The sequence below is a fragment of the Scyliorhinus canicula genome, chromosome 13, assembly GCF_902713615.1.
Source record: "Scyliorhinus canicula chromosome 13, sScyCan1.1, whole genome shotgun sequence".
In the NCBI taxonomy this organism is placed as follows: Eukaryota; Metazoa; Chordata; class Chondrichthyes; order Carcharhiniformes; family Scyliorhinidae; genus Scyliorhinus; species Scyliorhinus canicula.
The window spans coordinates 125,223,417-125,241,307 of NC_052158.1; the positions used below are offsets into that span (position 1 = coordinate 125,223,417).

At 42.6% G+C, this 17,891-nt stretch overlaps 1 protein-coding gene across 1 annotated transcript in view; it reads right to left on the reverse strand.

Moving 5' to 3' along the window:
• Positions 1–17,891, reverse strand: part of psmd1 (proteasome 26S subunit, non-ATPase 1) — a 135,677-nt gene that overhangs the window by 18,780 nt on the left and 99,006 nt on the right. The window contains exons 18-19 of the mRNA XM_038815916.1: positions 16,149–16,265; positions 7,429–7,531 (exon numbers count right to left, since the gene is read on the reverse strand). Of these exons, the coding sequence (XP_038671844.1) occupies positions 7,429–7,531; positions 16,149–16,265 (220 nt within the window). The remainder of the gene's footprint in view (positions 1–7,428; positions 7,532–16,148; positions 16,266–17,891) is intronic.

Sequence of the window (17,891 nt, forward strand, 5' to 3'; positions counted from 1 at the left end):
CGAAAAAGTCACTGATAGGAGTAGTCTATCGGCCACCAAATAGTAACATTATGGTGGGGCAGGCAATAAACAAAGAGATAACTGATGCATGTAGAAATGGTACAGCAGTTATCATGGGGGATTTTAAGCTACATGTCGATTGGTTTAACCAGGTCGGTCAAGGCAACCTTGAGGAGGAGTTTATAGAATGTATCCGCGATAGTTTCCTAGAACAGTATGTAATGGGACCTACGAGGGAACAAGCGGTCCTAGATCTTGTCCTGTGTAATGAAATAGGACTGATTCATGATCTCATAGTTAGGGATCCTCTCAGAAGGAGCGATCACAATATGGTGGAATTTAAAATACAGATGGAGGGTGAGAAGGTAAAATCAAATACTAGTGTTTTGTGTTTAAACAAAGGAGATTACAATGGGATGAGAGAAGAACTAGCTAAGATAGACTGGGAGCAAAGACTTTATGGTGGAACAGTTGAGGAACAGTGGAGAACCTTCCAAGCGATTTTTCAGTGCTCAGCAAAGGTTTATACCAACAAAAAGGAAGGACGGTAGAAAGAGGGAAAATCGACCATGGATATCTAAGGAAATAAGGGAGAGTATCAAATTGAAGGAAAGAGCATACAAAGTGGCAAAGATTGGCGGGAGACTAGAGGACTGGGAAATATTTAAGGGGCAACAGAAAGCTACTAAAAAAGCTATAAAGAAGAGTAAGATAGAGTATGAGAGTAAACTTGCTCAGAATATAAAAACAGACAGCAAAAGGTTTTACAAATATAGAAAGCAAAAAAGAGTGGCTACGGTAAATATTGGTCCTTTAGAGGATGAGAAGGGAGTTTTAATAATGGGAGATGAGGAAATGGCTGAGGGACTGAACAGGTTTTTTGGGTCGGTCTTCACAGTGGAAGACACAAATAACATACCAGCGACTGATAGAAATGAGGCTATGACAGGTGAGAACCGTGAGAGGATTGTTATCACTAAGGAGGTCGTGATGGGCAAGCTAATGGGGCTAAAGGTATACAAGTCTCCTGGCACTGATGGAATGCATCCCAGAGTGCTAAAACAGATGGCTAGGGAAATTGCAGATGCACTAGTGACGATTTACCAAAATTCACTAGACTCTGGGGTGGTCCCGGTGGTTTGGAAATTAGCAAACGTGACACCACTGTTTAAAAAAGGAGGTAGGCAGAGAGCAGGAAATTATAGGCCAGTGAGCTTAACGTCGGTAGTAGGGAAGATGCTGGAATCTATCATCAAGGAAGAAATAGCAAGGCATCTGGATAGAAATTGTCCCATTGGGCAGACGCAGCATGGGTTCATGAAGGGCAGGTCATGCCTAACTAATTTAGTGGAATTTTTTGAGGACATTACCAGTGCAGTAGATAACAGGGAGCCAATGGATGTGGTATACCTGGATTTCCAGAAAGCTTTTGACAAGGTGCCACACAAAAGGCTGCTGCACAAGGTAAAGATGCATGGCATTATGGGTAAAGTAGTAGCATGGATAGAGGATTGGTTAATTAATAGAAAGCAAAGAGTGGGGATTAATGGGTGCTTCTCTGGTTGGCGATCAGTAGCTAGTGGTGTCCCTCAGGGATCCGTGTTGGGCCCACAATTGTTCACAATCTACATAGATGATTTAGAGTTGGGGACCAAGGGCAATGTGTCCAAGTTTGCAGATGACACTAAGATGAGTGGTAAAGCGAAAAGTGCAGAGGATATTGGAAGTCTGCAGAGGGATTTGGATAGGTTAAGTGAATGGGCTAGGGTCTGGCAAATGGAATACAATGTTGACAAATGTGAGGTTATCCATTTTGGTAGGAATAACAGCAAACGGGATTATTATTTAAACGATAAAATATTAAAGTATGCTGCTGTGCAGAGAGACCTGGGTGTGCTCGTGCATGAGTCACAGAAAGTTGGTTTACAGGTGCAACAGGTGATTAAGAAGGCAAATGGAATTTTGTCCTTCCTTGCTAGAGGGATGGAGTTTAAGACTAGGGAGGTTATGTTGCAATTGCATAAGGTGTTAGTGAGGCCGCACCTGGAGTATTGTGTTCAGTTTTGGTCTCCTTACTTGAGAAAGGACGTACTGGCACTGGAGGGTGTGCAGAGGAGATTCACGAGGTTAATCCCAGAGGTGAAGGGGTTGGATTACGAGGAGAGGTTGAGTAGACTGGGACTGTACTCGTTGGAATTTAGAAGGATGAGGGGGGATCTTATAGAAACATTTAAAATTATGAAGGGAATAGATAGGATAGATGCGGGCAGGTTGTTTCCACTGGCGGGTGAAAGCAGAACTAGGAGGCATAGCATCAAAATAAGGGGAAGTAGATTTAGAACTTCTTCACCCAAAGGGTTGTGAATCTATGGAATTCCTTGCCCAGTGAAGCAGTTGAGTCTCCTTCATTAAATGTTTTTAAGGTAAAGACAGATAGTTTTTTTTAAAGAAAAAAGGGATTAAAGGTTATGGTGATCGGGCCGGAAAGTGGAGCTGAGTCCACAAAAGATCAGCCATGATCTCATTGAATGGCAGAGCAGGCTCGAGGGGCCAGATGCCCTACTCCTGCTCCTAGTTCTTATGTTCTTAAAACAGTGATTTTGCGCAACCACCATCAGGTATTATTATTACTATCATGCAAACAGTTTATGAATGGAATCAGGTCCTTCCTTTGTAGTCTGTAAAATACAGATATTGAGTCACTGTTGAAGAAATGAATGTGGTTGCTGTTCACATGACCTATTTTCTTCTCACTAAAATAATTACAAATATGACAAGGTGTTTAAGGGGTTTAAGTGTTAAATTTAAAAACAGTTTTGCACATATACAGAAATTAACTAGAAAAATATATGGAAAGATTAAGGAATTTCCAAATATTCTGATTGTAATACATTGAAATAAAATTACAAATGCTAAGAATTGCCTCATTGTGAGGGACAGACTAATTTAATGAGGAACTTAACTGCCCTGATGAAAAAGGTGAAAAAAATTGAAGAACGTCTCAGTCTAAAATCTTTTGCTCTCACTGAATATACTCAATTGCAAAGAAAGGTAAATCAGTTTATAACTGCATTAAAAAGGGTATTTCAATCAATCTGCAGTGCATTTTGAAACTATTTCTTCAATAAAGACTTACGGGCACGGTCCATTTGCTCTGCAAACAATATTCTATTGGCATGAACAAAGACCAATCAAGTCTTCCAACCTGGGAAAATGCTTCTGACTATTCATTCTGTCTATACATCTCGTAATTTTGTAGACCTCAATCAGGACTCCCCTCAGCCTCTGTCTTCCCAACGAAAACAATCCGAGTTTCTTCAATCTTGCCTCATAGCTAACACCCTCCAGACCGGGCAACATCCTGGTAAACCTTCTTTGCACTCTCTCCAAAGCATCCATGTCCTTCTGGTAGTGTAGTGACTAGAACTGCACGCAATATTCCAAATGTGGCCGAACTAAAGTTTTATATAACTGTAACATGACCTGCCAACTCTTGTACTCAATGCCCCGGCCGATGAAGGCAAGCAGGCCATAAGCCTTCTTGACCATCTTAACCACCTGCATTGCCACTTTCATGGAACTATGGACCTGAACGTCCAGATCCCTCCGTATGTTAATGCTCCCAAGGGTTCTGCCATTTATTGTATAATTCACACCTGAATGAATTTGATCTTCCAAAATGCATCACCTCGCATTTGTCCACACTGAACTCCATCTGCCATTTCGCTGCCTAACTCTCCTGAATTTAACATTGATATTATAAATAAGTTGCAATAATTTGAACCCAAGATTTTGTGAACCTAATGACACTGAATTGGAACAAAGAACATTATAACAAAGGAACAGGCTGTTCGGCCCTCCAGATGCGCCAATCCAGATTCCTTATTTAGACCTACTACTTATTTCCCAAACAATCTGTATCCCTCCATTCATGTGCCTATCAAGATACATCTTCAACGTTGAGATTGTGCCTCCACTGGCAACACGTTCCAGGCACCCACCACTCTCTGCATGAAAACCTTTCCGCTCACATCTTCCCTAAACTTTCCCCCTCTCAACCTGAACTTGTACCCCCTTGTAATTGAGTCTTCCACGCTGGGAAAAAGCTTCTGACTATTCACCCTGTCTATACCTCTTGTAACTTTGTACAACTCAATCAGATCTCTCCTCAGCCTCCGTCTTTCCAATGGAAACAATCCGAGTTTATTCAACCTCTCCTCGTGGCTAACACCCTCCAGACCAGGTAACATCCTGGTAAACCTTCTTTGCACTCTCTCTAAAGCTTCCACGTCCTTCTGGTAGTGTGACCAGAACTGCACGCAATATTCCAAATGTGGCCTAACTAAAGTTTTATACAACTGTAACATGACCTGCCAACTCTTGTACTCAATGCCCTGTCTGATGAAGGCAAGCATGTTGTATGCCTTCGTAACTACCTTATCCACCTGCATTATCACTTTCAAGGAATTGTGGACCTGAACACCCAAATCACTCTGTATGTCAATGCTCCCAAGGGTTCTGCCATTTACTGTATAATTCACACCTGAATTTGATCTTCAAAATGCATTTGTCCAGACTGAACTCCATCTGCTATTTCTCTGCCCAACTGTCCAATCTATCTACATTCTGCTGTATTCTCTGACAGTCCCCTTCACTATCTGCAACTCCATCTATTAGTATCATTTGCAAACCATCTACATTTTTCTCCAAATCATTTATAATATATTACAAACAACAATGGTCCCAACACTGATCCCTGTGGAACACCACTAGTTACAGATCTCCATTCTGAAAAACTGATACTTTGTCTCCTGTTGCCAAGCCAGTTCTTTATCCATCTAGCTAGCACACCCCAAATCCCATGCGACTTTACCTTTTGTACCAGTCTGCCATGAGGGCCCTTGTCAAACGCCTGACTAAAGTTTATGTAGATGACACAGACTTTAGGGCTTTGGCCAAGGGTGGTATCATGGCCGGTAGAGGCTTGGAGGGCCGATGGGTCTGTTCCTTTGCTACATTGTTTTTTGTTCTTTTCCTCAGCAATTAATTTTGTCACTTCCTCAAACAACTCTATCAAGTTGGTAAGACATGATCTTCCCTGCACAAAATCATGTTGCCCATCACTAATAAGTCCATTCGCTTCCAAATGTGAATAAATCCTCTCCTTCAGTATCTTCCCCAACAGCTTCCCTGACGTCAGTTCACCAGCCTATAATTACCTGGATTATCCTGGCTTCCCTTCTTAAACAAAGGGACATTGGCGATTCTCCCACACTCTGGAACCTCGCCTATGGTCAAAGATGATGCAAAGATATCTGTAAAGGCCCCAGCTATCTGCTCTCTCGCCTCCCACAGTAACCTGGGATATATCCCATCCGGCCTTGGGGACTTGTCTACCTCAATGTATTTTAAGATATCCAACACTTCCTCCTTCATTATGCTGACATGTCTTAGAGTATTCACACACCTATCCCTAACCTCAACATCCATCATGTCCCTCTCCTTGAATACCGATGCAAAATACTGATTAATGATCTCACCCACTTCCTCTGACTGCACGCATAACCTCCCTCCTTTGTCCTACTCTTTCCCTAGCTGCCCTCTTGCTCCTTATATATGTATAAAAGGCCGTGGGATTTTCTTTGCTTGCCAATGACATGGCCTCTTTAGGCCGTGCTAACTCCCCGTTTGAGTTTACTCCTACTTTCCCTATGTTCTTCAAAAGCTTTGTTTGTATGCTTCTTTTTTCTTTTTGACTAATCTCACAATTTTCCCCGTCATCCATGGTTCCCTAATCTTGCCATTTCAGTCATTCATTTTCACAGGAACATGCCTGTCTTGCACTCAGATCAACTATTCTTTAAAAGACTCCCACATATCAAAAGTGGATTTACCCTCAAACATCTACTCCTAATCCACATCCTCCAGCTCTTGCCAAATTCTGTTGTAGTTAGCTTTCCCCCAATTTAGCACCCTACTCAAGGACCACTTTTGTCCTTATCCATGAGTATGCGGAAATTTACAGAATTATGATCACTATTCCCGAAATGTTCCCCTACTGAAAAGTTTGATCACCTGGCCGGGCTCATTCCCCATTACTACGTACAGTAAGGCCCTTACACTGGTTGGACCATCAACATACTGTTTCAAAAAATCCTCTTGGGCACCCCTAATAAATTGCTCCCCATCTGAACCTCTGCCACTAAGGAAGTCCCAGTCAATATGGGGGAAATTTAAATCACTGATCGCAACAACTCCGTTATTTTCATATCTTTTCAGAATCTGACTACATATCTGTTCCTCTGTAACCGGCTGGCAGTTGGGAGGTGTATAGTACAACCCCAACATTGTGATTGCACCCTTCCTATTCATGAGCTCTACCCACAATGCCTCACTGCAGGATCCCTCAAAGAGATTCTCCCTCATCACAGCTGTGATATGTTCCCCAACCTGTAATGCAACTCCCCCACCCTTTCTGCTACCCCCTCTGTCTAAAACATCGATATCCTGAAACATTAAGCTGCCAGTCCTGTCCCTCCTTTAACCATGTCTCCGTAATAACAACAATATCATAATCCCCCACATTAATCCAAGCTCTAAGTTCATCCGCCTTGCCTGTTATACTTCTTGCGTTGAAGCAAACGCACTCCGGACCGCCAGATCCACTGATCAGCGACTTCCTTCTGCCTGCTCTCCTTCTTTGCTATACTTGTCTTAGTCTCAAACTCTTCCCCACTCTCTACACTTGCTGGCCTGCTGCTCCGGTTTCCATCTCCTGCCATTCAAGTTCAAACTGAAAGAAATTGGGGACTGAGGAAAAAAGAAAGTGCCCACTATTGCACTGGAGAGATAACCAAAATCGTGCTCAAGTCTCTGGACTGGAGCTTGACTCCATGACCTTCTGACTGACCTCTGGGTAAATGCATAAGCATAGATGGGCTGCATTTAGAAATGAATAGAACTAAGGGAAGTGTGAAGCTGTGATCAGGACTTAATCCAAAAAATGAACTTAATCTTGCCACATGAGATTTGGCTTGTGCGTTGCTGAGTGCTACTAGCATTTTTAAAATTTTCTTTCATAGTTTCAACATTTCTAGGTTTTTGCTTTTTAATGTACAAATATTAGTAGTGCATGGTTAGCACATTTTTGCTCCTATTCATTTTTGCATGTTATCCTGTATTCAAATGCTATATAACAGTGTCAGGGAGCTAGATCAACAAACTGTTTTGGCAGCAATTGACTGCACCTAATTCACCGTCTCAAATTGTCAGCTTTAGAGATTCCTTAAACTCGCTCAAATTACATAGTATTTCATTGCTTAAACTAAAGCCTTCACACAAGGGACGGCAGACAGGTTGGAATGAGATACTGACAAAAAGGCCTCTAAATCAGCTTCCCATTGGTAATACAAGTTATTTAAGTATTACCTGCATCAAGAATGCCCTGAGCTAGTATAGCACCAAACTTGGCCATGACATCATCATGCTTGTCATTGATAACCTTTGCGTAGAGCTGTCGGAATTGTGTGACCTAGTAAAAGAACCACAAAACATTAGGTCAAAGATGAATTTATATACATCTATAATACATAATTCTATGGCTTTGCCACTTATCAAGCAAACTGTTTTGTCCTGAATGGTCTCGAGTTTCATGAGAGGTATTACAGCTGCACCCATACATGCAACTGAAGAGTATTTCATTGCAGTTTTGACTTGTAGGTGTTGGAGAGACTTTGAGAAGTCAGATAGTGAACAATGCTCCAGAATACAAAGTCTCCAACTAATTCTAGCTGCCACAGCATTTATGTGGCTGGTCCAGTTGAGTTCCTGGTCAATGACTCTCCCTAAGATGTTGATGGTGTTGGACTCCAAGCTAGTAATGTCACCTATTGTTAGGTGGAAGCGGTTAGGCTGTCTGCTGTTACATACAATTGAATTAGGAGCAGGAACAGGCCATTTGGCCCATCAAGCCTGCTCTGTCATTCAATAAGATCATAGCTGATCTGATTGTGGCCTGAACTCTACTCTTTTACTTTTTGAATGCCTTTTTAGTTACGAATCTGTCATTAACTTAAAAATATTGGATGATCTTGCCTCTACTACTCTCTGGGGAAGAGTGTTCCACTGACTAATTACCCTCTAAAAGAAATAAATTATCCTCGTCTGTCTTAAATGAGAGAATCCTTATTTTTTATTTTTAACATTGCGGCCCCTAGTTCTGACCTCTCTCACACGGAAAAACATTCTTTCAACATTCATTTTGTCGAGACCCCTCAGGATCTTATAAGTCTTCTGAACTCCAATGGATAAATGCCCAACTTCATAACATACCCCTCTCATCACACCAATCAATAGCGAACCTTCTCTGAACTGCTTCTAATGCAATTATGTCTTCTCTTAAATAAGGAGACCAAAACTGTACACAGGTATTTTAAATGTGGTCTCATCTATGCCCTGTATAACTATTGTAAAACATTCTTTTATTTTTAAGATGAAATTCCCATTGCAATAAATTACTACATTCCATTTGCCTTCCTAATCACTTCTATACCTGTATACCACCGTTTTGCGATTTGTGTACCAGGACACCAAGATCCTTCTGTACCAAGTTCTGCAATCTGTCTCCATTTAGTTGATATGCTGTTTTTTTTATTCTTCCTTCCAAAGTGGACAAGTTCACATTTTCCTATATTAGATCCTATGTGCCAGATGTTTATTCACTCGCTTAACCTATTTATATCCCAAATGCCCTCTTCTTAATTTCTTAGTAAAGCCACTTGAGTGATAATTTACTGGTAAAAACGGTCATCGGTAACAACGGTTTGAAAATCAATTACATAACATTCAAAATGTCACACTAACCATGAAACAACAAGGAAACCTATTTTTGTCTCAATCAGCAAATTCAGCAACCATACATTTGGTCCCTTCATCCACAGATTGTAAATAGTTGGGACTCCAGCAGTGATCCCCATGGCACTCCTTTCGCTACATCTTTCAAAGCTTAAAATCACTCATTTGTGCCTATTCTTGGTTTCCTATCGGCCAACCAATCCTCTATTCACGCTAATATATTATCTCCTACATCATGTGCCCCTACTTTATGTGGTAACCTTTGATATGGAATCTTGTCAAATGCCTTCTGGAAATCTAAGTACACTACATTGACAGGTTCCCCTTTATCCACGTTGCTAGTTACTTCCTTAAATAAATCTTTAAATTAGTCAAACATGATTTTCCTTTCACAAAATCATGTTCATTCTGCCTGATTGCACCAGTTAAAAATAGATTCCCGCATTTTCCTATGACACATTACGTTCTGTAGTTTCCCAATTTCTATCTCCCTCTTTTCTTGAATGTTGGAGATAATCATTGTCTGATATTTGTCGCAAATAACATATGTGCTATGCATCAGCCCAAACCTTGAATTTGGTGCACGTCGCGCACACGATTGAACTGTTGCATTATTTGAGGAATTACAAATCATAGAATTCGGCCCATCGAGTCTGCACCGGCCCTTGGTAAGAGCACCCTACTTAACCCACACCTCCACCCCGTGCCCATTACCCCACCCAACCTTTGTATTTTTGGACACTAAGGGCAATTTAGCATGGCCAATCCACCTAACCTGCACATTTTTGGACTGCGGGAGGAAACCGGAGCACCCAGAGGAAACCCACGTAGACACGGGGAGAACGTGCAGAATCCGCACAGACAGCGACCCGAGCCGGGAATCAAACCCAGGTCCCTGGCGCTGTGAAGCAACAGTGCTAACCAAATGGAAGAGAACATTGTACAACAAAAAACAGCTCCAGATCGGACTTTTTAAATGGAAGCTTGGTCATTGATATAAGAGCTGAAGACATTTGGACCAAGGAATTTCTGCAGCAACTCTGGCCTAGGTGGATTGACCTCCAACCAACCATAAATATGTTACTTAGTGCCCCAGGTATGACTCCAACCACTGAACAGCTTTCCTCTTGATTATTACTGACTTCAACAAATGCAAAATACTGCTGAAAATCTGAAATAAAAACAGAAAATGCTGGAAATATTCTGTAGGTCAGGGAAAGCCTACAGCCATCTGTGCAGTGAAAGAGTTAATGGCCGGAGCTTGCCAGCTGTTCATGCCAGTGGGATCTTCCAGTCCCGCCGACGGCACCCCGCCGCCACTGGTTTCCCAGCAGCAGGGGGTGCATTCAACGGACCAGAATATCCCGCCGCCGGCCAATGGTGGGTCGCCTCAATGAAACACACGGCGAGTTGCACAGAAAATCCTGCCAACTCTTTCAGGCCTCCACAGATGCTGCCTGACCTGCTGAATGTTTCCAGGATTCCGTTTTTATCCTACTGACGAGTTTGAGTAGGGTTCCTTTGTGCTAAACACAGCCAAATGCTATCTTAAGGATATGCCTCATCTCTAGAATTCAGCTTGTTTCATGTTTGATCCAAGGCTGCAATGAGGTCTGGAATGGAGCGGCTCTGGCAAGTCCCAAGCTGAGCACTAATGCACAGGTTATTTTGTGAATAGGTACCACTTGATAGCACTGCTGGTGACTCCTTCCATCACTTTGCTGATGATTTGGATTCACTTGCTATGTTGGCTATTATTCAGCCTGCATTTGCCCTGCTCTTTGTGGCAAGGAAATACTTTGGCATCATTGGGGAGACATGGTGGCACAGTGGTCAGCACTGCCGCCTCAGAGGGCCAGGGACCCAGGTTCAATTCCAGCCTCGGGTGACTGTCTGTGTGGAGTTTGCATGTTCTCCTCGTGTCTGCGTGGGTTTCCTCCGGGTGCTCCGGTTTCCTCCCACAGTCCAAAGATGTGCAGGTTAGGTGGATTGGTCATGCTAAATTGCCCATAATGTCCAAAAGGTTAGGTGGGGTTATGGGGCCACAGGGATATGGTGGGGAGGGGGCCTTGGTAGAGTGCTTGCTCAGAGGGTCAGTGTAGACTCGATGGGCCGAATAGCCTCCTTCTGCACTGTAGGGATTCTATGATTCTAGACCCAACAATTTGGAAAACTGTGTGCTGTATAGTGGAACAGGTTAATTAAGGATATGATTAATGATGAAGGTTTTGAGCACTACAGATGAGATACTGTCTGGGCCCATAATCTTTGCTGTCTCCAGTGCACTCAACTATTTGATGATAATACATGGAGTAAATTGAATTGGCTGAAGATATCAGTGATGGTGGGGACCGCAGGAGCAGACCTAGGATTATCCACTCTGCACTAGCCGAAGATGGTTGCAAATGTTTCAGCTTTGTTTGTCACACTTGCATGAGGGTGGGATGATCAAGAGGCAGCCTTTTCTTGTTAGTTGGTTAATTCATCCATTGCTAATCAAAACTGGGTAATTGTTTCTTTTTTAAAAATTTTGTTTGACAATATCATGAAAGCACTCAACTGATCACTCATTTCAACATATTTTTTGAAAAACACAATTCAAATCTCAATACAAACAGGGGACAGCACGGTGGCACAGAGGTTAGCCGTGCTGCCTCACGGAGCCAAGGTCCTGGGTTCGCGCCCGGCTCTGGGTCACTGCCCGTGTGGAGTTTGCACATTCCCGTGTTTGCGTGGGTTTCGCCCCCACAACCCAAAGATGTGCAGAGTAGGTCAATTGGCCACAATAAATTGCCCCTTAATAGGAAAAAGTGAATTGGGTACTCTAAATTTATTTTTTTTAAATCTCAATACAAACTTATCTTTTGGGTTTTATTTTCCCTGCATTAAATTATTTTAATTAGTCCTGATTTACCTCTCTTCTTGATGAACAACCATATCATTTAGCCGTTGATAATTAGAATGCATCCCATCAGCGGCATAGCCATTTAACTTGGCTTGTTTCGGGGGCAGCACGGTGATGCAGCGGTCAACAGCGGTGCTGAGGACCCGGGTTCGATCCTGGCCCCAGGTCACTGTTCATGTGGAGTTTGCACATTCTCCCCATGTTTGCGTAGGTCTCAGCCCCACAACACAAATGATACACAGGATAGGTGGATCGGCCATGCTAAATTGGAATGGCCATGCTAAATTGCCCCTTAATTAGAAAACAAATAATTGGGTACTCTAAATTTATTTTTTAAAACTTGGCTTGTTTCTACGGGGAACATTTCACTGCTGCGAAGCATTGTTGTATAATGTATGGGAATAACCACTTCTCTGGACATTACTATTTGTCAGTAAAGGTATCTTTATGTACTCGAGGCACAAAACATTTGGCTGCCAAAACCCAATGATACTAGTCACCACTTGTAGAAAAAAAGTAAAAATGAGATGCTGAGCCAGTAAAAGCCTCACGGTTCAGGTTCAGAATAGTGCCCTGACATTTCATTCAGGTAGACAATGTTGCTCCCCACGGTCGGAGAATCCCCGGGGGGGGAGGCGCGAATCCCATCCCGCCTCCCCGACACCGGCTGCCACATTCTCTGGCGCCGTTTTTTGGCCGGGGGCGGGACTCAAGCCACACTGCTCAGGGGCTGTTGGCAGCGCACACCCAGCGATTCTCCAGGCCCCGATGGACTGAGCGGCGTCCACTTTTGGCCACATCCGCTGGCGTGGGTTACGCATGATTCCACGTGGCAGGACCAGGCAGGTAAGTCGGCGTGGGCAGTCCTCGGGGGGGGGGGGGGGGGGGGGGGGGGGGTCCGACCGGGCCCGCAATCGGGGTCCACCGATCTGCCGGCTGGCCTGCCTTCCACGCTGGCCCCTGTAGGGCTCCGCCATGGCCGGCGTGGAGAAGAGAACCCCCTGCGCATGCGCCAAAATATGACAGCCGGTCTGCGCATGCGCGAGATCATGACGGCCGTTCAGCGCATGCGCGAACCCACGCAGTCCCTTCGGCGCCAACCTCTCCTGCATCCACCTAGTCCCCGGGGGCCCGTTGACGCCGGAGTCGTTGGCACCGGTTTTTCCGCCGACATGGGGACTTAGTCCTCGGAAGGGAGAATCCCGGCCGTAGTATTCATATTTGATTACATTTTTGACCTTGTATGTCATCAGTTGCTCAACATTCAGGCTATTTCAGATGTTATTGTATTTTTGTTCACCTCTTTTACATTACTTTCCACCCCCTTTGGCTTTTCTTCATCTATTTCATTTGTTCTGAAGTATTTTGGGAAGCCCTGAGGATGTTGAATTTGTCAGGTTCCTTCATCTTTCGTGGGAGTTTATGCCACAACAGTATACAAGCCTTGTTAGGTCATAGTTGGAAAACTGTATAGAGCACTGTTAGTGCATTATAGGAAGGATGTGGTCTTACCAGAGAGTGTACAGAGGAGACTTAGGAGGATTTTGCCAAGATGAAAAATTTTAGTTAGAAGGAAAGATTGGATAGATTGGGATTGTTTTTTTTGGAACTTAGGAGGCTGAGGGGAGATTTAATTAAGGTGCATAAAATTATGAGGACCAGAGTGATAGCAGAAAAGTTAATAACCAGAGCACATAGGTTTAATGTAATTGGTAGAAGGATTAAGGGCAGTTGGGAATATTGTTCACTCAGAGGGTGGTCGGGGTCTGTAACTCATTGTCGGAAAAGGATGAGAGGCAGAAACCTCAGTTTTAAAAACACTTGGAAGGAAGTGACATAACCTGCAGACAATGTAGGTAGGATTAGGCTGGATATTTGGCTGGCACAGATAGAATGGGCTAAATGTCTTCTTCTGGGTCATAAATCTTCGGTGTTCTACCTCTGGCAACGAACAACAGTTTGAAGTTTCTAAATCTACTAAATCTGGAAGAGTCCCAAAAAGTTCAACATCAGGCATTTGTGACTATAAACACCTGACACAATGAAATGCACAAGTAGGACTCAGACACATGATTCATGATCTTGTTAAGTGTCTTCCTTGGCTCAGCAATAACATCCTTGGAGCCAGAAGTTTGTAGGCTTAAGTCTCACTTGAAAGAGAGAACAAATTCTAGTACTGAAGGAGTGCTGTATTGCCAATGGCACCAGTTTTCAGATGTGACATTTAAACTTCAAATGGGACTATTTTGAAGAAGGGCATGGTATTTGTTCCTAATGTCCTGGCAAACATTTATCACTCAACCAAAAATCACCAAAACAGATTATTAGTTATTGCTTCATTGTCTTGAGACATAGTTGTGCATAATTGGCTGCCATGCTTTTGCATTACAAAACAACTGCACTTCAAAAGTGTTTCATTAGCTGAAAAGTGCTTTGATACATCCCAAAGTTGTGAAATACACTATTTCAATATTTCTGGGCGGCACGGTAGCTAGCACTGCTGCCTCACAGCACCAGGGACCTGGGTTCAATTCAAACCTTGGGTGATTGTGTGGAGTTTGCACATTTTTACCCGTGTCTGCGTGGGTTTCCAACGGGTGTCCCGGTTTACTCCCACAGTCCAAAGCTGTGCAGGTTAGGTGGGTTGGCCATTATAAAATTGTCCCTTCATGTCCAAAGGTTTGGTGGGGTTATAGCGTTTCAGGGATAGGGCGGGGGAGTGGTCCTAGGTAGGGTGCTCTTTCGCAGGGTTGGTGCAGACTTGATGGGTCAAATAGCCTCCTTTTGCACTATAAGGATTCTAAAATTTCCTGAACCCTCTATCGTAAAAAAGTGACTTATTTAACCATTTCAGACTCAGTTACTTGCCTCAAACAATTCACGCACAGTCGGGTATTCTCTATTAACAAAGATGATTGGGGCAACACTTCAATTTATGCCACTAAGCATGGTGCTTATCAAGTGATGTTGTTTGTGGGAAAATCTTCCCTCATCTGCTTATGTGCAACAAAAATCTTAGAACTCAGAAGACATTGAAGCCCTGAAGAGATAGGCTACCAAATTTATGACAGTTTTTTTTTTAAACAGTACCAATAACTCACTGATATCAATGGCAAGCTTTGCTGCTTGGCCCAGAACATGTGCACTCTTTTGAAAATAATTAAGTGCTCACACAAAAAGGTATTTATATTCTTAAGTACCAACTTGCTTCAAATGGTGGTTTGATCCAGTCAAAAGGTTGCACGTTCTAGTTTCACTTTGAACTTGAGCACAACACCAAGATGATATTAGGGCAGTACTGAGGGAACTTCATACAGTAGCTTCATAATAGGAAGTGCCATCTTTCAAATAAGACATTGAGCAGAAACCTGTTCGCAGTGCCTGTTCGGGTGGACAGATAAGCCCCCATGGCACTATTTAAAGAGCAGCTGGAAAGCTTTCCCCTCAACCAACACCACTAAAAGTTATCTGATCATTTATCTCATTGTCAGACTGTGAGCATGCAGGCTGTCACTTTTGCCTATTTAAAAAATGACTAAACTTTAAAAGTAGTTTCTGGTTGTGAAGCTCTTTAGGGAATGTAATGCAGTTGAAAATTGTTACAAAAAGCACAGGCTACTGAAAGGATCCATATAGAGATATATAAACCATATCCTGATCAGAAGAATTAGCAAAGGCATGAACAAACTGAAGAGGTAAAATAAATAACATGGCACAGTCCAAAGATGTGCGGGTTAGGTGGATTGGCCATGCTAAAATTGCCCGTAGTGTAAGGTTAATGGGGGGATTGTTGGGTTACGGGTATAGGGTGGATACGTGGGTTTGAGTAGGGTGATCATTGGTCGGCACAACATCGAGGGCCGAAGGGCCTGTTCTGTGCTGTACTGTTCTATGTTCTATATGGCACAGGTAAACACAAGATTTGATAGCTACTCTAAATTATGAAAATAAATTCCAAGACAGAACTGACTATGACATGCAACTTTAAAATAAATTTTGATTTAGAACATGAATTAATAAATGCACTAATGGACAAAGTTATAACAGAACAAACTGTTGCCGCTGACAAACAAGCTTCTAAAATTAAGCATTATAGTTGAACAGGGTGAGGGGATAAAAAGCATGGAAACAGCAGGATCAATCGCAAAAATAGTGTTTGCAAATTCACATGACCTGGATTTATTGATTTGTACTAGAAATTGTAGCAATTAAGAAGAATGTATTCATGGGATTATGTAATTCAACTCTGAATTAATAGAAAAATTAGTGAAATCCCACTGCAGTTCATTTGCAGTAAACAGTGAGGGGAGCCTGCGCTGACCACGTATTTCTGGAAGATGTATATTTATAATCTGAATGGCTGGAGTGCATATTTCACATTTAACCTTACCTTTGGACATGTGACCTCAGTCTGCTGGATCAGGAGAAGGGCAGAAGCAATCAGAGCACCCTGACGAACGTAGTTCACTGGATCATTAGTCATTGGCTCCAAAAGGTTTATGGCATCCTATAAAGCAATAGAAGTTGTTACTCAAACACTAGATGAAGAAGCAGATGGTGTCCTAGGCTGAAGGCTCTGGAACTTTTCATTATAAATAATGTTTGGGCTCAGCAGAAGTTACTCAGTATACAGTAAAATCAGTGCATCTGTATACTTTCAAGATGAAACGTCTGCCCACAATAAGCACCTTAGAAAATACTTCTGACAGCTTTCAGAGACCAGAATTTATCCACCATAGGTTTGAGTTAATTTGTTAGGGACACTATAAGTCACTTATTCAGTATGCAATGCAGCCATCGTAAGATGCATTGGCAGCAGGTTAAATGAAATGAAAATCACTTAGTGTCATAAGTCGGCTTGTGACAATGAAGTTACTGTGAAAAGCCCCCTAGTTATCCCCTGTTCGGGGAGGCTGATACGGGAATTGAACCATACTGCTGGCCTGCCTTGGTCTGCTTTAAAAGCCAGCTCTTTAGCCCTGTACTAAACCAGCCCCTGGCTTGGAGCATCTTGAAACAAAAGACTCGATGATGTAGAGCTGGAAGGAAAAGGTTCTATTTTACGTTACAGTCTGTTTCTGACATGAACCAGAGTGGAACAGGCTGTGATGCCTTCAAGCAAGAGTGAAATGTCAGGCAGAAGGATTGTTTTCATCTAAATGTCTTGGGTGCAACATGTTGGGAATTAAATGAGTACCTCATACTTCAAATATGTACCTGCACAAACAAATTTGTTGCAGCTCAATAGTAATAGTGCATGAAAGATTCTGACATGACTTAAAAGTCAAAAGTCAAAAGATACAAATACAAAACTAGAAAACAAAATTTGAAATAAACCAAAACAAGTTTCTGAAAAAGCACCAAATAGCAGAATTACCACAATGTTAGCCAATTATATCGCTCAATTTTTCCAAACTTGTTTCAGCTACCATTTTCACTTCGATCTCACCTGAATTATTACCCAAGTACTTACTAAAAAGGAAAACCTACTGGAAAACCATCCAGTAAATAAAGTCAGCCAAGCTCCAGAAATATGCCACATTGTCCCAGAAACTGTTTCTGCTCATTTAATTTTGAACACATCTATTACATATCCCTATAACCTCTCTGCTTTATGGGGAGCAATGCCAGTTTCTCCCATCTTGCCATATTACTGAAGCCCCTCGTCCTGTTAACCTATCATTGAACCAACTGGTTAGCAAGCTCACATTTGAAATTTTCCTGTTGGCTACTTGTGCTTTTTGAAGCAAAATATGAAGGGTGCTCTAATGACGAATCCAGTTTACAGGGGCATTAATAAATTACTAGTAGCATATTGTAAATTGTCTTGTAGCATTTTACCTTCAAACACAATCAGTTTCTGGACTGTATTTTGTTCTTTCGGCAGGAAGATAGTTTTGAAGTTTATGACTTAAATGGCTATATCATAGATTCCCTACAATGCAAAAGGAGGCCATTCGGCCCAATGGGTTTGCACCGATCCTCTGAAAGAGCACTCAACCCTATCTCAATAACCCCTTAACCTCACCTACACATCTTTTGGACACTATGGGGCAATTTAGCATGGCCAATCCACCCAACCTGCACATCTTTGGGCTGTGGGAGAAAATTGGAGCACCCGGAGGAAACACGC